The 22,663-nt window shown below is 40.8% G+C and overlaps 1 protein-coding gene across 4 annotated transcripts in view; it reads right to left on the bottom strand.

Annotated features, from left to right (window-relative positions):
* The window catches only part of ABLIM1 (actin binding LIM protein 1), a 217,852-nt gene that overhangs the window by 129,129 nt on the left and 66,060 nt on the right, over nt 1-22,663 (bottom strand). The window contains exon 1 of one of the 4 annotated variants that reach the window (XM_075757838.1): nt 6,648-6,782. The exons of the other annotated variants lie outside the window; for them this stretch is intronic. Within the exon in view, the coding sequence (XP_075613953.1) occupies nt 6,648-6,729 (82 nt within the window). The 5' untranslated portion in view covers nt 6,730-6,782. Of the gene's footprint in view, nt 1-6,647; nt 6,783-22,663 lie in introns of those variants that run through there. 4 annotated transcript variants of the gene reach the window in all.

Raw genomic sequence — 22,663 nt, 5'->3', positions numbered from 1 at the left:
GACTACAACTCAGCGCAAAATGCGCTTTAGGTTACACGATGGAGGTGCAATTACATTTATACTGCACCCTACAGCAAAAGCTATGTTCAGCCCAGAGTCGAAGGAACGCCTATTTTTTGAGAGCTGGACTTGAACTGGAGCTCCCACCTCCACAAGGGAATTCCTTCTCAATGCTACTGTACGTAGGGAGAGAGAAATTAATGTAAAGAAACAAGCTGTAGGCATCAGCCAGACAGAGTAGCAGATGGCTGATACCTGCTGGAAAAAAATCAGAACATGAACGCAGCGTTAAAAATATTTGCAGTAAATAAATACAAAATGTTTTGTATAAATGCCACCCAGAACAACAGAAAGAAATGAAACAAGCCAGTCTGCCTCACCCAAAAGATCTCTCTTATTTAGTGACATACTTTAATAAACAAATAATGAAGAGAGAGACACAGAGACAGAGATTCAGGCACATGCATGGAAAAAAATAGTTATTCTATTCTAACAAATCTAGGCTGGCTTTCTATTGTTAGCAGCCTAACGTGTAAGAGAAGCACAGCCAGGCAGTCTGACATTCTTGCTTCTATGACTCAGTGGGTTACTATTAATAGCATTGGAGGCTCAACTGGGGAGCCAGGCTGAACCCCACCAACACTGAGGCATAATCCATCATGTCACATTTCTGACACATTAGAGATGTCAGGTTGTAACTCACCCTGGCTGTGTTCTTTTTCAAACAGTATTTTGTAAACAGTTAGGGGACAGCCTCCTGAAAGGGGCACATCTGACCTTCATTCATAAATATTTGATCTGATGTGTGGAGCACAGGCTATGGATACACATGCACGGATACCGTTAACCCCTTCCTGTGATCCTCAGACACCCTCAAGAGCCTTGCAATGATTACCATTCATTTTTTGTTCCAGCAGCTGCTGACACAGAAGCTGTCTGCTGGTATCTGGACTTTCTGTTCTCCGAGTTCATTACCTCCATTTTTCACATGTGCTAGAGATTAGCACTGCTCTATCTCATCTCACCCGTAGCTGAAGAGAAGCCTTTCCTCACATCGTTCAGCCATGGAAAGCTGCAACGTTAAGACTACAGCATGCACAGAAAAATAAATTTAAAAATACAGACTGCAGTAAATTATACTGGAGATTTAGAAGTCAAATGTAATTTACTCCTGAGTAACGAGATACAAAGAGCGGATGCTGGTACTGTAAATAAAATCTTTCTACAACAGGATGGTTTCTGGTTTTAATCGCATTGTTTTAAGCCTGAAGACTAAAATTTACTCTTCTGTACAATTCAGAATCTACTCAGATATCCTAAACTGGAGATGAAAGAGGAATAGATAGCGATTCCAGAAACAAATCCCTGGTACTTACTGTTATTTAGAGGTGCATATTTTAAAGGAAAGCAAAATAAACTTTTTTCTTTAAATAACCTTTTGCATTGCACAAATTAAATAGAGAATCTCCTTGAACATAGTGTGGGTGGAAGAGTCGCAATGAGTACACTATAGCTCAACAACATGCTTCTGTTGCTGTTATCTTCTGGTGAAAAATATCCTGTGTATTCAGCAACAGGCAGAGGAGCCATACTGAGATCACTCCACAAAGGGAAAGAGTTAAACCAGTTTGTTTTGCTTTTTATTATACATTGATAATGTTTAAAAAGTATGTGTAAGATACTAAGCAGTTTAGCCATGATTTAAGATTTGTTATTCTCATTTTAAAAGCTCGCTTTCATATTTTTATCTTGCTCTCATTCTTTACAGATGAGGTCACGGCTTAGAAGTTTCAGTGCACAGTTTTTATACAATTTCTTCAAAACTGACTGATACCTCTTGTTCATCAACCAGTGAAGGAAACAGTTTGCTAGAAAACAGAAAAGGAAGGGGGAATAGTTGTTCTGTGAAGTAACATCCAGGAAAACACCCTCTGTTTAATGTCCTTGCTTCCAGCAAAAAGCCTGGCACGGTTTTGACAAGAAAGCCTGCCACAGGCTTCCACAGCTTAACCGCTGTACAACCTAGGTCAATTAAGAGCCATCACTTCTATAAAGTCTTGATTATGGCATTTTGCAAAATGCTCCCTTCTCCAGGAAGGAAACGCCACTCTCTCATAACCTGCTGTAATTGTTATCCTGACTTAACTGTGCCTGCTCAGAGGAAAACCAAAAATGTCAACACGGGATTTCTTACAGAAGACCTGTGACCCAGCAGTGGTCACAGTGCCCTGACAGGGAAGCCTACAGTTTCCAGGTCTAGCGTTCTCAAAAGCTATACGATTATTTCCCGGCTTCTGTTTCTCCTGAACATAGACTGCTCCAGCAATCCGATGCCTCTCCCTCAGCCACTTGGACAACTGACACATTTTCCATCTTTTGAAAACAGCTCAAGCAGCAGTGCTTCTTAAGGACTGGAGTATAAAAGAAAGCAGGCAGCCGACTCGGGCAAAGCTGATGATGTCGGTGGAGATTTTCAGCTTCACCCAGACACACTGCTGAGCAGAATTCAGCCCGTACTGACAAAACTGTTCCCCGTACTAGGTGTGAATAGCTGGGTGTTGGCTCCTGAAGACAGACATAAGGTGTTTAGTAAGGCTGCTCTTGCACGTGTTGCTCTTTTGTCTCTCCAGGTTCTTACAGCACCCCTCAGCAAATCTACTAGTCTTCCCAAGTCTGCAGGCAAGCTGCAGGGGAAGTTCCTTTATGGCAGTCATCCTATAGCCTTTCCGTACCCTCCCCACAGTTTTTGCTCTGTAATGACTTCATACTGCAGCTTGTGCAACTGTCTTAGGCTGCCAGTCTCTTCTTAATCCCATCTCCTCACCACACCACCCCGTGTGGAACCAGCAGAATGTCAGGGAGCTATCAAGGCCCCGCAGACCAACCTCACCACCTCAGACCCTCCATGTTGCCTATCAAGTTTCAAACAGTCTAGAGGAGCGTACACAGACCCACCAGAGAGGAATATGGTTCTTTCTCACGGCGTACTATGGTCCTGCAATCCTACATCTTGGGATAATCACATTATCCTCACTGATAAGACCGATCCTCAAGCAAATAATGCCTGATGGCCTGGGTCCTACCCACAGCTTTTCCGCTATGCTGGGCTTTGCTGTGTGGCCTGTGTCATGCTATCTTGAACACAACCAGTCATGTTGTCATCATTCTTTTAGAGTAAATGGAATTAAAATTTAGCAAATACATCAATCATTTAGTTCAGCAAAATACATACTGTATCCATTCTGATCTGCCAGGATTTGGGGGTTTAGTGCTTTTTTAATAGAACTATTTAATATTCTCTCAAATTAGACTCCTCAGGAATAAAACATTTCTCAGGTTTTAATCGATTAAGAGGTCTGGATTTCTTAATATAAAATTTGATTTTCTGAGGTTCTAGCAAGCAAGATTTTCTTAGTAGGCTGCTATTCTGCGTAACAGTAGTAGTCTGCAAAATACAGATAAAACAGTTAAGAGTAATGTCTAATTTACTGCTAAAAAAAATATGGAAACAAGGACACTTGGCTTTGCTCTAAACATTAAGAAGCCTCTAACAACACACACACTCATGTAAAGAGCACCTGAAACCTCCAGATCATCTTCAGAAACAGATGAGGAGAGATGGTTACATTATCCTACCTTGCAGTGGCCCCAAAAATATACAAAGCTCACTGATGGGTAATCTTCTGACTGTAGGTATGTACAAACATTTACCTCTGAACATACATTTACTTTATTGATGTAACTGGCTTCCAAACTGCTTATGTTATTGCTAATCCTTAGAAAGCAGATCATGCTTTCTTAACACCTGTCTGAACTTTTACACTAAGCACACACACTTGGCACTGAACTGAGATATAGTAGAGTAATATGCTGTAGTGACAGTGGTTTAAACTCCGTATTTTTTTAAAAAACTACCATATAAAATCATCACTATTCACCTGCTATAAATTGAATTCATCTAACCAAATCATGATCACAACCAGTGATAAAAATATGAGTGTACTATCAGTAGCCATTACTGACAGTAACCATAATTACTGCTGAAAACCACACGTAACTTTCACGAAGGCAGGAATCCCCAATAGGAAAGCATATATGTAAGTGTCATGCTTTACTGTGCGTGCCTAAGGTTAAGGAGATTTGATATTGATAATCCACTTCAGAATTGGATTAACCCCGCAGAATAACCCCCATGGCCTGTCTTGGGAGATTTTGGCTCCGTGAAATCAGCAGGAAAGCAGTAAAGACTCACTAGTCTGAAGAGCTTCTCCATGAGAGGTCCACGAAACACCAGATCAAAGCAGCTTCCGGCCAATCCGTTAATTTGCAGAGCAAAGAAACAAGTTCTTTGTTTTGCAGTTTCGAGAGGTGTGACAGAGTACCTCACTAAGCGTTGACCTTTAGTGTATGCCTCAGCAATACAACATACAGCAAAGTACGCAACAATGCAAGTCCACGATCCCTGAAGATGAGGCAACCCATCACGTGGACAATGGATATACAGCACCCTTACATTTAAACTGGACTAATCAACAGTTATTAGAATCAATTTGTATCAGAAATAGTGTGGCCAGCAGGACCATGGCAGTGATCGTCCCCCTGTACTCAGCACTGGTGAGGCCGCACCTCGAGTACTGTGTTCAGTTTGGGGCCCCTCACTACAAGAAGGACATTGAGGGGCTGGAGCGTGTCCAGAGAAGGGCAACGAAGCTGGTGAAGGGTCTGGAGCACAAGTCTGATGAGGAGCGGCTGAGGGACCTGGGGTTGTTCAGCCTGGAGAAAAGGAGGCTGAGGGGAGACCTGATTGCTCTCTGCAACAACCTGAAAGGAGGGTGTAGCCAGGTGGGGGCTGGTCTCTTCTCCCAGGTAACAAGCGATAGCACAAGGGGAAGTGGCCTCAAGTTGTGCCAGGGGAGGTTTAGATTGGATGTTAGGAAAAAATTTTTCAACCAAAGGGTTGTCAATTATCGGAACAGGCTGCCCAGGGAAGTGGTGGAGTCACCGTCCCTGAAGGTATTTAAAAGATGCGTAGATGTGCTGCTCAGGGACATGGCTTAGTGGTGGACTTGGCAGTGCCAGGTTAATGGTTGGACTTGATGATCTTAAAGGTCTTTTCCAACCTAAATGATTCTATGATTCTCATTTTCACTTGCTAAATGACAAATTCCTTCTTTTCTGATTCCATATTAAACTATCAATAGGGCTCTTAAAAAGGCACCTAAATCTGTCCTGCAAATTTATGTCACTCCCAACAGCTATTTCCCAGTCCGGCGTCCTATCAAATGAACCACAGAGGACCTCAAAGAAAAGATACAAACATGCTTTCCAAGTAGATATGACTTGGCTACATAGTGTAATATTACTATACTCAAACTAGCTTTTACAACTAACAAATTTTTTATCACCTCCAGCTTCTGGAACTTTTCTATCAGTGGTTTTGATTTTATCTGCTAACTAGGGAGGTCGCTTGTTTCAGCATGTAAAAACTTATATATTTGAAGCTTTCTTTTAAGTTATTTGTTGCAGTTTCAATAGTAGGATCACCATAAAAATATTAAACAGATATACAACAAATTGTTAGTCAAAACAGAGTAGGCATAACTGATTCAACTGATTCCAACTTCTGCACTGACTGGAATTTTTAAAAGATAACTACAAAAACTATTTTGTTGCTGCTGCTCTGTAGGAAGGTTTGCTCACTGTTAGTTTACACCAAACCGGATGGGTTATTGTGTCTGGTCCAAAGGAAAGTCACATATTTTAAAGGAGAGTTTGCCAACTAAAAAAATAAACAAACAATATTGAATCTTCCAAGTACTGATGTAAACTGATAAGCTAATTGGGTTTATATTTCTGCATTTTACAGTGTATATACTTCTATGTTTTATGTTGAAAACTGCTCCACTAATTTACACAGTAACAAACGAGTGATAAACATTCCCTGGTACCATAGTGTTTCTGCATCCCACCATAAAGACCTGCTCTTTAAATAAAAATAACTGAAAAATCAAAAGTAGGATAATGCACAAACTGTAATCACAACCTCCCATTATAACATTGTCTTCTTCCCCTCTCAGCTGCCCCTTGTCTGCACTGCCTGGGTGAAGAACATTCCCACTTCCCTTTCTTCCCTTCTCCTCTCATTAACTATTTGCCCTTTTACTGAAAAAAATCCCACGAAGGTCTACCAAATATCTATCATTCTCTCAAACTAAAAGTCTTTTTTAAGGTACCTGTCTACAAAAGTCTACTTAGTGATATCCCCACCTCTCAGGCATAAAGGAGAAGGAGCCAACAGCAATCAGCATTCATTCTCTCCTCAACCAGTACCTGAAGGACGTAGAGAAGTGGGTGAAGCAAGGAAAAAGGCTATGGACCAAGCTTCTCCCTCTCCTCTTCTGCTCCCTCCATGCCCAAAATTCAAAGTTGGAGTGAGTGAGGACAGCCATTTCCTATGCCCTTCTCTTTGCTCTGAAGTTTTCCCACCATTTCACCTTTGGGATAAGCAGAGCAGACACAAGGAGCGGCTTTCAGAGGAGAAGAATTAGCAATTTCTGCTGCTCTTTTGCCCATCCCAGTGCCACCAGTATTTTACTCACTGGCAGAAAGGCTAGAACTTCTTCAGCTTGAAACCATTTTAGATTTACCTGTATCTTTCCTGCCTGCAAGAGGCTGTGGTGGCTCTGAACCCCCCCCAGACCGTGGGAAAAGGGGCCGCTCTGCTGCCATGAGAAGTGGGCAAGCCACATCTGCTGTCCTACTTCAACCCTGCCCAGGACGGGACTGCTGCTCTCTTGGCTGTTTGATTAAAATACCAAGGTTATACAACTGCAAGTGACGGACATAGGAGAGGAAGTTTCAATCAGATACAGAACAAAAGCAGGACTCCCTGTAAACAACCATGGGGATGTGTAGCCACAATATGCTCCTTCTAGTGGGAGCTGCCTACACCCCTCAGTATTAGAGTATATACCCCTCAGTATAGAGTTATGGAGCAAGGGAGATCTTTGCTTCAATTCCCCTTAACAATCTTCACACTATGCTATTGCCTGTGTTTATAGCCACAGAGGAAACCACAAAAATGTCATTATTTCTTTCTACTTAAAGCTGATTTAGCTCATCTTTCTTGCTAGCATCTAGTACAGTTGAACTGCAATTTTGTTCTTGTTTATTGGATAACAGATAACAAAGAATTTAGATGGAGTGAGCAGTGAGCCCTACAGAGGTGAATTCAGTGGCTCTAAACCATGCTACATTAATGCAGATTAATGCTAAACCACTGATGTACTACTAAGCAAATTAGCTTGGATTGATCTGAAGCACTGGCAACAACTTGTCCCACAGCAAGTGGAAATCTGAAACAGGAAGCCAAGGGTTAAGAAGATATTAAATGTTGAAATATTTTAAGTAACAATGTGGCAACGATTAAATTGGAATAGAGGTAATGGAGATGGGCAGAGGATGAAGAACTGGTCCTAATTAATTACTTTTTCTTTTAGATTTAATTAAAAAAAAAACCACACAAAAAAAAATCAAGCTAATGGTGCATATTTACAGAACCAAAGATTATTAGGGTCTAACTCAGGGAGGTTCAGCTGTACTTCTTACTCAAACATAAAACCACTACTCAGTGTTTTTCACAAGCACATTTGTCTGTGCTTCACAGGACAATGCAGAACACATCTCCATTTGAGAACCTCTTATTCATCTGAAGATGGACTAAATCCTTCACTTATCTCCACTCTTCTAGATGAGGCAAACCTAATTCTATTAATCTTTTCTCATAAGTCTTTTTTCCTAATACTATTCTCACTGCCTTCTGCTAGTTTCCCTCCAATTTATCAGTATCTTTCCCAAAATGCAATGTCCTAACCTAGAAACAGTATCCAGCAGAGTCCTCTTCAGTAACAGGAAAGAGAAAAATTACCTTGTTGTACATATCTCCTGCTAACACATCCCAGAAAAAAAATGGCTGTTTTTGCAGAAGTATTACTTACCTCAATGTAAATATAGATCAATGGTGTATCATTATCCTCCATATACTTTTCTGGAGTAGTGTTAGTTACTTTCCATTTCTTATCAGTGCAAGTCCAACACTTTACACTTGTAGTCACTGAAACTCAACTGCGTGATTTCAAACCATCTAGCTGACCTACCAGGACTATTCTGAATTCAGCAGACATTGTCCTGCAGGAGAATGACATAACACTCCTAAACTTGGATTACCACAAACTTTAAAAGCATGCTCCCTATTCGATCATGTAAGTCAGCATCCTAAAAAAATGGATTACATGGACTGAGGCCAGGGGATATCACTCGAAGGAATCCATTTGAAAAGCTATCAAAAAGAAGAACCACCTTATCTGAAGCACAGGAGCAGTCTCTTCAGCACCTCTCAGTATCCAAAGAGTACCACCCACTACAATGCCAACAGAACCTGGATTTTTCTCTCTGGTATCACCACTTGCCACATTCCAGATTGCTGAGCTTTGGACACCTGATACACTCACACAGCACCAATAAAATCCTATGGCTGTAGGTCACATCAAGTATACATTCTGTGAGGAGCACTATGAACGCCATTAGCAGGTAAGGCCAAAGATTAAAATAGGAATTCCTTTTTTTTCCATCTATGCCTTCCTTCTTTCCGTCCAGGTACAAAGAGGGACTGGTGCTAAAGAAACTGCAGTCTTCAGCGTGACCTTGGGCACTCCTCGGTACTAAGAATGGAAAAAGGCAGTGGGGCACAAAAGAGTGCCTGTTTGTTTCCCTAGCTGGGGGGTCTAGCTTTCTTCCCATAACACAGCAAGAAAACCCCACTGATGCAAGCAAGCTGATGTGTGGGAACTTAGATACAAAAGAAAGATTCAAACGATTATGCTGCAGCTAGTATTTTATAATTGGACATTTTATATTAAATCTGTAAAGCTCATTCCCCTGAAAAACACCCTAATTCTGTGTCTTCCCTCACATCACCATGTTGATCTTTTGGACCCTTCCTCCCTGCAAACATACACACAGGAAAGTCAGACCTTCTTTTCCCCGGATACCCACTTCTCATAGAATAGACTAGATATTATTTCAGTTGGAAGGGACTTACGAATATCGTCTAGTCCAACTGCCTGACCAATTCAGGGCTGATCAAGTTAAAACATATTATTCAGGGCATTGTCCAACTGACAGGCTTGCAGCATCGACCACCTCTCTAGGAAGCCTGTTCAGTGTTTGACCACCTCCTCAGTAAAGAAATGCTTCCTAATGTCCAGTCTGAACCTCCCCTGGCGCAGCTTTGAACCATTCCCACACATCCTGTCACTGGATCCCAGGGAGAAGAGCTCAGCACCTCCCTCTCCACTTCCCCTCCTCAGGAAGCTGTAGAGAGCAACAGAATCATAGAATCATTTAGGTTGGAAAAGACCTTTAAGATCATCAAGTCCAACCATTAACCTGGCAACCACCACTAAGCCATGTCCCTAAGCAGCATCTACGCATCTTTTAAATACCTCCAGGGACGGTGACTCCACCACTTCCCTGGGCAGCCTGTTCCGATAATTGACAACCCTTTGGTTGAAACATTTTTTCCTAACATCCAATCTAAACCTTCCCTGGCACAACTTGAGGCCACTTCCCCTTGTGCTATCGCTGGTTACCTGGGAGAAGAGACCAGCCCCCACCTGGCTACACCCTCCTTTCAGGTTGTTGCAGAGAGCGATCAGGTCTCCCCTCAGCCTCCTTTTCTCCAGGCTGAACAACCCCAGGTCTCCCAGCCGCTCCTCATCAGACTTGTGCTCCAGACCCTTCACCAGCTTCGTTGCCACAAGCTCCAGCCCCTCAATGTCCTTCTTGTAGTGAGGGGCCCCAAACTGAACACAGTACTCGAGGTGCGGCCTCACCAGTGCTGAGTACAGGGGGACAATCACTGCCATGGTCCTGCTGGCCACACTATTTCTGATACAGTCAGGATGCTGTTGGCCCTCTTGGCCACCTGGGCACACTGCTGGCTCATATTCAGTCATCTGTCAACCAATACCCCAGCTCCTTTTCTACCAGGCAGCTTTCCAGCCACTCTTCCCCAAGCCTGTACTGTTGCATGGGGTTGTTGTGACCCAAGTAGAGCCTTCCTACCCACACTCCTGCCCAGCTTTGCATTGTCTACACTTACTGAGGGTGCACTCAATCCTCTCATCCAGTTCATTGACAAAGATACTAAAGAGAACTGGCCGCAGTACCGGGCCCTGGGGAAGACTGCTTGTGACCATCCTCCAACTGGATTTACTCCATTCACCACAACTCTTTGGGCCCGGCCATCCAGTTAGTTTTCTACCCAGTAAAGAGCAAATAGGGTCTCAGTGCTTCATAAATTTTCCTGCATCACTCCAGTCTGCTGCCTGGCTCAACAGTGAACAGTTTTCATGCTCTCTAGATTCCCCCCATGCCTTTCTCATTCTCTCAGGTTCCCTGTGTCTTTCCTTACATCCAAGTGACCCAACACAAGCAGCCATTCTCATAAGTGCTGCTTTAAATTAAGACTGTTACATAAACAGTTACTAAACTCATGCTTAGATAACAGTTAGATAATAGGGTATATATCTCCTTTGCCTCAGGTATGTATCACTGTCACATCCAAAGAGTAATTGGTTTGGAGGGGTGTATATGGTGTCATCTGTACAAGTGACAGATGACAGTATCTCATACAAGAAGCAACATCACACAGTTTCTAGCCAATTTTCTCTTTAAAATTCCATTGCTCTTTTGCAACCAACTTTCAACTTTCGCTAGTCCTGAATACCATTTTTCCACAGAATCCTTTGTATACGAGTCTGGCCTCCAGAGAACCAAAGCCACGCGCTGAACCAGGCCACCTAGGCTAAGACAGATCTTGTTGCAGCAAATCACGCAGCCGGCAATACCTCTTGTGGGAAGCAGTCCCTTACCACCACCCCTGGAAATGAGAAGGAAGGTGGCTCAGTGTTTAACCAAATGAACTCAAGGGAAATGCAGGATGAGGATCCTTTCAGTGATTCAAAGCCTCTTCTGAACTCCTTTTTTTTTTTTTTTTTTTTTAAGTTTTCTTCAATTTTTAGAGTATTTTAACTGTCAGTATCGCAATGAGTCCGTAACCTGATGAGACAAGTTTAACCTCCAACATTTCCCTTATGAAGGGGATGGAACTTCATGATACGAGTGCTAAGTAAAAGCAAGTCATGGCTTAAATCAGTGATACTCAGAAGACTCATTTCCTGAATACCAAATAGCTCTGCACTTGTTGATAATTCCTGACCTTCCAAAAACCTAAAATAGGGTTCTTTCCTTATTCCACTTACAAGCAGCAAGGAAAATATTTAGTGATTCTCCAAATGCCTTGTACAGGATAATTTCTAATCTCTGTTTGTAAAGCCAAATACAGACAGCAAACTGTCTTTCAGCAGGGTATATAAGCTGCTAAATCTTGTAGTACTTGAAGCACCATAATCCCCAAGCACGCACATGGCCTAAGAGACAGACTCATGCGTTTTGCATCTTAAAGTCACATACGACCTTCACAACCAGGCCGTTTTCAATAACCATTCCACAATTTTTGTTCTAAGTAGGTGAGATTCTCATTCCAATTGTTGTAATTTAAATAAATAAAGCTGAGACACCAGACACTTTGCAACCTTTCAGCTAGCATGATTCATGGCACTGGAAAGCAGGACCACAATACCCATCCTATTGAATAGTAGAACCCAAATAGTAGGATGAAAGGGAAAAAAAGCCTCAGTGGTTATTTGCATTATCTATTGCAGTATAATGCTAATCAGAACCTGTCTCACTATCTTTTGATTGCTTACAAATGAGTGAAGAACTGCAAAATTGCAGATTTCTAGATTGATTTAAGCCCCATACAAAATAGAAGAACATTACACCTGTTCAAAAGGTGGCTCCCAGCCTGCTACAATGGCAAAGAATTTCTTTGGAGTCCTGCATGGATTGATCATATAGCTGGTCATTGTTCAATTCAATTAATTTTCTATCCTATATTGTGGTTTATAAAAATGCCTAAATTGTCTGTAGAAGTTTTCTCCAGAATACTAATGTGAAACACTGGGGGGCTGGCCAGACAGAATGATAGTTATTTTTTCTGGCTCAAAGCCATATTAAACATTGGCCTCATGTTTTAGCAACACCTTGATTCAAATTTTAGTTTTAAAATAATTGATTACTCAGAAGCTCTGACTATCCAAAACAGCGTATGGGTTTTGGCCAGTATTACTCTTACAGTGTGCAGTTTATTGGGTACAGAGCTGACTAGCAAAAAGCTATTTGCACAGAAGAAAAAGTGTTATCTGGCACTGATGAAACTACAAACTTGAAAGCAGATCTTTGAAAACACTTGCCTACCATACGTGGTCACTCAGTATTAACATTTGAGGAGCTAAGCAATAACAATTACGTAGTAGTTTTATCTTCTAAGTACAGGCAAAATTCCAGCACACAAGCAGTTTGGGTTATCAAACCTGAGGTCCATAACACAAATCCTAGAAGAGAATATCTTTGAAATTTATCTGAAGGCTTCAGATAAACATTTATAGCCAATTTCATAGACTAGAGTTTCCAGAAAACTTTTTTTTTTAATATTTTTAACAGATTGTAACAAATCAGTTAAGCTGATGAATTCCAGATATAAGTTCTCCCACGACTGATAGCTCTATGAAGAAATAAACCGGTGTTCAATATTAATTAAAAACACAAAGGAACTACTGGGAGTAAGAAATAGCATTGTTATGACTCTGTATATATACCCATGTTATGCTACATGTTGAATACAGTTCTGTTCCCCAATTTTTCAAGGGTTACAGTAGAATTAGAAAAATAAAGGTTAAAAAGATAATCAAAGGCATGGACTGGCTCCTGCACGAAGAGCATCGAAATAAATTATGACTGCTTATCCTGGAAAAGGAGGTACCTGGATAAAAGATAGAACAGAAGTCTAGTAAATTCACAAGTAACAAGAAGAAGGTGAACACGGAAAGACTTTTAGTCACCTCTTTCAATTAAAAAATGAGGCAGCTTCAAATGAAACTACTTGGCAATAGGTTTAAAACAAACAAAAGGGAATATAGTTTCATAAAACCCATAGGAAAGCTCTGGAACACACTACAACAGGATGTTGTGCTTTCAAAAGGTATTCTTCTAGCTTGAACACTTCTGCAGATGAAGGCCCCCTTTGTCCCAGGATGGCATAGAGAGCACTGCACCTCTTTTGACTATTCAGATTCTAATTTGGCTTTTTATTCTTCTTTCCCTTCTCCTTGTTAGCAATAAAATATTTCTATACACCTGAGCACACTTGCTGTCATAAAGCATCTTGCTGCTACACAAAAAAATAAGCTAACTGTAAAGCAATTTAGCCTATTCACCAACCAAAAATCAAGATCCGATGCCAGTACTCTCTTACCCAGATCCTCAGTTGTGTCAAATAACCGCTCGCACAAATAGTAGTCATCTGGATTCAAGTAGGGCAGTTGCTTCAGCAAGCTCTGCTTAGGAACGAGATACAAGACCTCTGCAATATCCCCATCCTCAATAATCGACATCCTTTTGACTGAATTTCGGAATTTCACCTTTTCCAGCACCAATTCTTCACTTTTACTTGATCCACATAGCTTCCCAAAGCTGTTTAAGATGGGGAAAGATGGCATTTCTATTCAGAAGCAGCTAGGGAAAGCAACCTGTAGTGCACATAGTCACTCTACTACTTACGGCACACTGCCCTTACCAATCCTTCTCTTTTTCTCTTATCCAGCAAAGGAGATTAAGGGAGATATATTTTTAGTGATTATCTTCAAGAGATTACGACAGTATGCTTGATCAGGTGACTTCCATCTAAAACCATTGTAATCAGTTGCAACTCATCCCTGGGAATGCAAAAGTCAGAAGCAAAACCATAAAGAGTATCTGAAAATCAGATTAATATTCAGGACAAGAGAAAGAACGTAACTGAGGTATATAAGAGGATTAGTTTAAAAGCAAAAAACCTTGCTGTGTCAAAAATCTTATTATGGAAGAATCATCATCATAAACTACAAATGCACATCTGTGCATTTAATCTACCATGCCCCTGTTCCGTGCCAGGTGTGTACGTGTGCTACAGCAAAAAGGTTATAGTAAAGGTAGAGCATGTCGGTCCTCCTTTTTGAGGAGCATACAAAGGCTGGCTAGCACTACTTCATAAGCAGATTTCTTTGGAGAAATCCTTTCTGCAGCTTTCACTGCCTATTTCAAACAAAAGCACTTAAGCTTTCCCCTAACTATTAGGGATTGGTTCGCTTGTGCTCTTCCTCTCCACTTTCCTGTGTAGCTGACTGGCGAAGCTTTGCAGATACTGTGCCAACCCTTCCTGCTTCACTCACAAGAAGTATTTACATTAATCCAATATCAGTGATTTGCTAATCTAATCATCTAATGAATATTTCTCCCTGGGTAAAGGCAAAGTTAATCATCAACAGGGCACTGCAAAGTCACAGGAAATTCCAAAGCAAAAGATTAAAAAAACCTCTAAAAACCTAAACTAACATTCATCATCTGTAAGATAAAGTTACAGGTACACCACAGACCAGGACCTGCTCAGAGACAACTTCAGATTCTTTACTCAGCCAAACTGCCAGAGACAACTGTGCAGAGAGTCCCCTTAACATACAGAAGTTAGCTATAGGTGCAAAATGACCTGGTGTAATCACTGCACTGCTTTCAGCAAGGCTTTTGCTAAATTAGAAGGTGAAAAAACCCCACCAACAGGCTTACTGAGCACAGTGAGAAACCGTCATTTAATTCTTCCCTCAAAACCCAAAGTTCAAGTACCATCTACAGATGGGGACAGGCTTTGAAGAGAAGACTGCTTTATTTACTATTTTAAAGAGAAAATATAATCTCACAAATTCAGACTTTGATCAGCTACTATTACACACCTCCTTGAGGTCAATTGGCTTTTATTTTTCAAGTAGTAAGACTTCTACGTTATCTTGAAAACAAGCCCGTTATCACAGTTCCCCTTAAACAGTCATTCTCCTGGGTTTTATAATCAATCACGGACACAGTGGGACAAAGCCAGAATAAATCTACACCACTGTACTAATTTTTATGGGGTGATACTAATGCATATTTGAGGAAGAGCTGGCTCAATAAATACAGCAATTCAAGTTCTGCCTTACAGTATCTTCTATGAGATCAGAGATCTCAGCAAATGCTGTAAGTATTCCCCCTAGGAAATGAAGCTTTGCAGCAATTTTTCAATCTCTCCCAGATTTCACAAGCAACTGACCTGCATGCTACAGCCACTCAGTTGAAAAGACAGATCTTCTGAAACTCCAAAAGCTTCTACTACTTCAGCTGAAGGTGGATCACCATTCCATGTTTAGAGCAGAGGGGTGACTCATGGAGATGGCTGGATGCACTCTTATACTGAGCTGAGAGATAATTGTGTTAGAGTATCATATGTTGCTGGAGAATTGGTGAAGGATGTTGGCATCTGACAACAGCAGTGCCACCCATCCAGCCTCACCAACACGTCAAGGTGGACTTTGCCCTTTGAGGTAAATAAGGCAAAAGCACACGTTGCCTTGCCGTTAACTCTGCTGCAGAAGTTAATCCGCGGAAAGCAGAAAGGTGAGCTCTGCAGTAACTTTTTAAACTGTTAAAACATTTGCTACAGCTTGGCTGCCTAAATCCTAGAAGAAAAGCTTGTCCTCCATTGGAGTTTGAGACTGACTCCCAGTTTTCACCTAGACAGTCGTTATACCAACTATTGCAATAAGTACTAAACTAGTATGATCTGTTGTGTAGTAGTAGTCAGAAGAAATTGCATTCTTCTCCCACATAATCAAACACCATGTAAGCTGTGCAAAGTCTCTATCGATTCCTTTAACTCGCAGTTTGCCCAGAAGAGTTGCAACTAAGTGATACAGGTGAAAAGGCAGAGCAAAGGCACAAGAAGTTGAACTCATGCAGGGATCTGCTCCTGCACTTAGCAGGCATGCCTTCTGCAGGCAAAGCCACTCCAGCATTAGCTCGGGAGGCAGCAGAGATCAGTCCCCCCTTTCCCACAGCATCTCCGCTGCAGAAGCAGCCAGCCTGTGGCTGCCGTAGAAGGGTCCAATGTTATTTCAAATAGCAAAGTGCAATCCAGTCCCCTTCCACCACCAAGACACGTGGGACTCGTGGGGGACCATGGGAACAGCTCAGGTTAGACTAGCAGTTTGTGACCCTAACATGTCACTGTAGAAGCATCCTGTTTAATTAAAAATAAGGTCCTCCTTCCTCTGAGAGAGATTACTCTCATGATGCCCCTTTCCAGCCCTGGCTATTGCTGCCATTGTCTGGTAACTATAATCTCAAAGACCACATACTAGATGCTGCTTGTAACACAAAGCAATATGATTTTTTTGTTAGTGTTTTTTAAGTACGGGGTATGTCTTGAAGAACCTCCATCCTGTTAATATGTAATACAAGAGGACAAGAAGTAGAAGTGAGCAAAACAAGACCAGGAAGCATCACAGTGGCTGCCAAAGGGCTGTTTGGAGCAGTTGGTTCCGAGGGTCAGATCCTTGCGTCCAAGGTAAAGGACAAGGCCTGAGACAGCCTTGCACAACACACTGCTGCCAAGCCTTAGCCAGAATCAAATGGACAGTGGCAACAGTCAAGCACTCCATTAAGTGGAAAAGATTGATTTCTAATATTCTTGCTGAAGAGAAAAGAAAAAGGCAGAAAACACAAGGGCACAACCCTGTCCTTATGTTTCTTGAAACACATTCTCAGGAATCCAGGGCACCCAACCCAGAAGTAGCATTGAGGAAATTTCCTCAGTACCTGCCAAGTCGCAAAATATTTTTAAATCACTGCCAATTCAAAGCTGTGCCTAATCCGAGTATTCAGTGCTGGGGGCTCGAGCCTTCACAGAGCACAGTTTGAGGTATAGGCACTTTCCAGACTCACAGTTTTCACAAGGGATGGGATATAAGACAGGAATTAGGCAGACTAGCTACTTTAAATATTTTATCTCATTACCAACTTTACACATATTTTATTTATAAATATTTTCAGCCATCTCAAGACCATTTCCTATTCAATCCCCTCTGAATTCATCAAACCAACTGGCTGCTCAGACAATAAAAATACATATATGTTTCATATACAACCAGGAATAGAGGCTTCTGTACTAATGCTACTAGAACAGAAGTAACAAAAAATTTAACTGCAATCCAGAAATAAATTGCACAACAGAATTAGACACCAAGGGCTAAAATAATAGCAAAAATATCCCTCCATCCTCCTGAGCAACCCTGAGGATTAAACTGGCCCTGCAGCTAAAGAAAAGGCAGAAATGTGTAGTGCACTAATGCTGTCTTTAATTGCTTCTGCCATCAGAATTAAACCTCCTGCAAATACATTTCAGTGTGACTTTATTCTTGTACTGAAAGCAACAAAAACCCAAGAAATTGCAGTCAGTCATACTGGTTCAGCAAAACCTAGCTGCAAAGAAAAAAATCAAACTAAAACCACAGAAAACAAGGTAAAACAAAACGAAATTTTCCTTTTTCCTCATACCACTTCAGAGAATAACACAGTTATTGCACAGGTAGAGAGCCCCAAATAATGTTTAATACATCTGTCCAAGGCAACAGGATTATCTTCTCCCATGTAAGACTTCTCAAAGATACTGAGAGTAAGGAGAGGGGGGGGAAAAAAAAAAAAAAGACCTTCACACAAATGAAAAAATGAGCAAGCACTATGTCTATTTATACCAAGAAATATAGTTATCCAAGCAATAAAAAAAACTAAAAGAGCAAGAGAGAGCAAAAAAAATCATTCTAACATTCAAGTTCACACACTACTTGCAGTAAAATTACTCCGTATGTGCAGCTTTTTCACTTTTGACACACACAATTTACTTACTCAAGACTGCAGGTTGACGTACAAAAACTTCAGCTATTCACTGTAAACTTGAGGGAACACTTCATCCACATAATGGAGACCAAAAATCCACATGCATATCTTTAATTTCTTTACCTAAATGTCCAAAACAGGCGGTCATCTTCTGGGCATACTGACACAACCCATTCTCACTGCACAGTTCCTCACCAAGGACCTGTTCACTCATTGCTTCGGAAGGAGCCGCCTTTCTCTGCTAAGTCAACCAACTACTGCTTGCTCGAGACTGATAAGACAACAGAGCTTCCTCTTCCAATTTATCTCCATTAATAATTCAGGTACTACATAAATTTTGCTGAGCTTTAAAAAACGGTAGTGCAAAGCTACTTTGTGGCTTTTGAAGTAATCATGTTTTAGTCCTTAAAAAGTATCTCAGCTTGTTTTATTCCAATAGTTCACATAAAATATTTTCAAATTGCTACAAAATCCATTCTTTTGCTGCACAAGGGGAAATATTGTTGGGATTATGCTCAGATCAGTGAGATATTTAAAATATTCACCCAGCTCAAGCCCAGAAAGAGAATTACCACCATTACTGAAATGTGTTATAACACACTCCAGCAGGCAGACCCGTCTACCGCTATAAAAAGCATCACCAGCTCATCCTGTATTTACCACGTACCACTTCTCAATGCTATGTATCTTCTGGGGTCTAAAAACAAAAAAACAGCCCATCATCATGTTTTCTGCTACTTTCTAGCAAGTGTATTTCAGAAGAATTAAGGCACCACAGCCAGGAGCAAGAGAAGAGGGTTTTTTCTCAGCTCACTGACTGAGAGCTTGTTGTTATCTTGGCGGAGAAGAAAAAACACGAGAACTGACTCAGAAGTCCTGCTCCTGGCCAGCTGCTGTGGCCACACATACCTGTCTCTGTTCCACTCTTCAGAAAGGCAGAGCACTATCAGACTGACTAGAGGAGAAAGAGCATAAGAAAATCCACCCCAAATCACACAGTGACATCTACTTAGCTAAATACTTGCACAATGGCTTTGGCTATATTCTCTTGACTCAGGTGACCATTACCAGTCAAGAATAGGTGTTCCTCATCAACAAATACCCTCCTTGTCCATCGCACTTGTTTTTTCTCCATTGACTTAACACTTGCAGCTTCCTCACTGAGATCATATCCACTCATGAAAACATGTTGAGTAGAGAACATATGACTGCTGATGTCCATATAAGCACTGTTACTACTAAGTAGATACTTTACAATGATATCTGTGCTAGTACATCTAGATGTAAATTTTACTCACAACAGATTGAAAAGTCCAGTTGTTAACATTTAATATTATTTAAACAATTTATTGTCTATAAAAGCATAGGATATATTTTAAAAAGAACTGAGGGGCATTGGTATCTTTTATTGTGCTAAAGGCTAAGAAGAATCCACATAGATATCAATTTTACAGTCCACAGGTCTCTCCCAAGTTAGTTTACTACTTTCAACCCAGACAAGGTTCCATATGGTAAGCTATACTACTGCCTAGGGCAGGAGGAACATGAAGCCCCCAAAGCCACAGGGCATCTCTATACTGGCAAAAAAAAAAAAAAAAAAAAAAAAAAAATGAGGGGCTTACTGAAAAGGGCTAACTCAGGTTAAAGTCCTATCCAAGGTAAAATGTTTTGTGTTATAACTCAGCTGAGCAACCTAATTAAGCACAAATCTCCCATATAGGCTTGTTATCAAGCTGCCAAGTCAAGATTTTTTTCTTCACTGCTATTACAGCTGACATTTAACTACTCATTAGCTAAACTCCATCCAAAACACCTGGTTTTGCAGCACATGCATGCAAAACACGGTATTGAAGAGCTGTTATGAAGACTGTCAAGTTCATGAAGTCACTGAATGTTGTATGAAAGGACAGTAGCAAGTTCAAGTCTGAATAGGATGAAGCTACATTTGCATCATCTTACACTGCATCAAACATTAACTCTTTGAAAACCCTGATCTCCTGAGGTGGCCTCTGCAAACTGGATCTCAGTTTTATACATTAACAGCAAGATTTGCATGCACCAACTATTTTATTAAACTAATTTAGAAATAAGAAAGCAAATGTTATTTTATATATTGTTTTCTTCTTGGTGCTTATTGCAAAACACATGAAACATCGCTTTGCCCTGTATTCTTCTCTTACAATTTGCAACCGAGAGAAAACAGCAGAGAAAACACAACTACATTTCTGTCCCAGACTTAACTAAGACCACATGGTGACAACTTCCTTTCCCAACTGATGACATTTGCAAAATCTTTCAGCTGAATTAAGGCATTGTGCTCAGCTTCCTGTTATCAACTATGTATGATAACTTCCATGGCACACGAGCCTTTGATAACAAAAGACCAGCTTTGCAGCGCATTGTAAAGCTGGACAGGCAGCATAACAAGCTCTTGGGAATGCTCTTCCCTTTGCTGTACATTCAGAAATTGAATCTGACTCACTTCCCTAAAGCCAAGCATCCACCAAGTTTATCCTTCAGTGAAGCTGTGCATATAAAGATTAAACAAACAAAAATATCTAAACAATATGCTTGAGATTACATCTAATCATCTTTTTTCTTGGACAAAAGAGAGAGCAACACCAGCCATTTACCATCATGTCCAATTATTAGCTGGGCTGAAATAGTACACTGAAGAATCAATCAACAAATAAAATATTTAAATGATGGTAGGGGAAAAAAAACCCCAATAATGTCAGTTAGCAAAGTACTGTCTACTACCTCTGGAAGCCTTAAGACATTCTCTTCAAGCATCAGGTACTGGGCACCGTCAGGGATCAGATACATATCCACTGGCAATGAAAGACAGGTTTAAATCACTTTCACAGCTACATAGTTTCTATATTGGATAATCCACTGCGACTAAGAATACTGCAAATAAATAAACATAAATTGTTTTTAAAAAGCATCTATTATCATAGAATCACAGAATGGTTTGGGTTAGAAGGCACCTCAAAGATCATCTAGTTTCAACCCCCTTGCTGCAGGCAGGGACACCCCCCACTAGACCAGGTTGCCCAAAGCCTCATCCAACCTGGCCTTGAACACTTCCTGCTATAAGGTCTCCCTGGAGCCTTCTCTTCTCCAGGCTGAACAATCCCAACTCTCTCAGCCTTTCTCCATAGGAGAGGTGCTCCATCCCTCCGATCAGCTTCGTGGCCTCCTCTGGACTCACTCCAAATGCAAGAATCAAAATTATCTGTAGAACTTCAAACTCACTAACATAAAACAAAATACTAACGCTTTCTACATTACTGTTCTGTGAAACTTGGAAAAAAAAAAAAAACCCAGCAACTTTCACTTTCCTTGTAATTCCCAAACTCACTTATTGAAGCATTTTTAAAATCTACCAAAAGATTTCTCAAATTATTTTTCTACCTTCTGCAGGAAACTGGTATCTGTGAAGGTTATCCAGTTTCACTTTAAAAATTATTTCTTCCAGCAGGTTTAAAGCTAAAGCAGAGACAGACAACTAAATCCCCAGCTGTGACACAAAATGGGCCGTGTCTTTGGAGGCAGAAAGCTGAAAATTCATATATCCTTCTGCCAAAGGAACCAAACTAAGTGGCTTCATCACTCCCTTTCCATCATTTGATCTTCACGCGAAATGAATTCTGCGATCAATTCTGGCTATAGCTGTCCTTTGACAAAATAAACAACAAAAAAATTCCCTTTACTGAATCTTGAAGTGTCCATGCTTTCTAACACCTTTGCCTAAAGGCATTTTTTTCACCGAGGTCTCCATTCCATGTCCCGCTGTGCTCTGTTCATGGCTGGCTACTGCCACTACCCAGAAATGAAATGCAATGAAATGCACCTGCAATGCCGATTTATTTTCCTGTTAATGACCAAAGGCCTCGGGTATGATGTTACAGTCAGACAATTCTAGTGAAGAATGTCACCAACAGCCAGATGAATTACTGCCATATCCAGAACAGCCTATGGAGATCCTATTCTACTCGATTTAAATAAGCAGCAAAAGTATTTGCTGAAATCCATTTTTAGCATTTAATGCAATCACAGCTACCAAAGTATCTGCTTCCATAATCGATTATTTAATTTATTAATAAATAGTGAAATTCAATTTATTAATAAATAGTGAAATTAATAGTAAGAAAGTAAGACTGAAGGGCTGGACTGCTAACCTGCGATTTGAGAAACACGCAGCCTCTGCTCACCCACAGACTTGCTGTTCATCCTTGAGCCGCTCCCTTAATCTCTTCCATTGTATTTTCCCATATCACTTTCCCCCTCAAAAGGGATTTGTAACAATAGGTACATTAAAGACTGAAGTTTTCAGATTCTGTGATAATGGGAACTATAGAAGTACCACAGACAATAACACTAGGGAGTAACTGGTCAGCATTAAAAAGAGGTCATGTAAAGCACAGCTGACTGCTTCTCCTTGATCTTAATTACCTTCCAACTTCATTACCATTAGTTCTTAATGATTTTCCAATAGATTGCAGCCCTTATTTAACACTAGAAGTGCTTATTTCCCCTGGAGAATCATGTTACCAGATAAGGCAAACATAACTAACTCTGTACATCTTCTCTGATCTGAAAATTCCATTTTTAGCTATTCTGCCCTGAACAAACAAAATCAGTTACTCCGGTTGCTGTGAGTAGAAGAGTGCACAGTTAGCAGGTTATGACAAAAGGCATGATTCAACCAAAGGCTATTTACCTTACTTTATCGATT

The sequence above is a fragment of the Balearica regulorum genome, chromosome 7, assembly GCF_011004875.1.
Source record: "Balearica regulorum gibbericeps isolate bBalReg1 chromosome 7, bBalReg1.pri, whole genome shotgun sequence".
Taxonomy (NCBI): domain Eukaryota; kingdom Metazoa; phylum Chordata; class Aves; order Gruiformes; family Gruidae; genus Balearica; species Balearica regulorum.
Note: the sequence above shows the minus strand (reverse complement) of the source record. Positions and strands in the feature narration are given on the sequence as shown.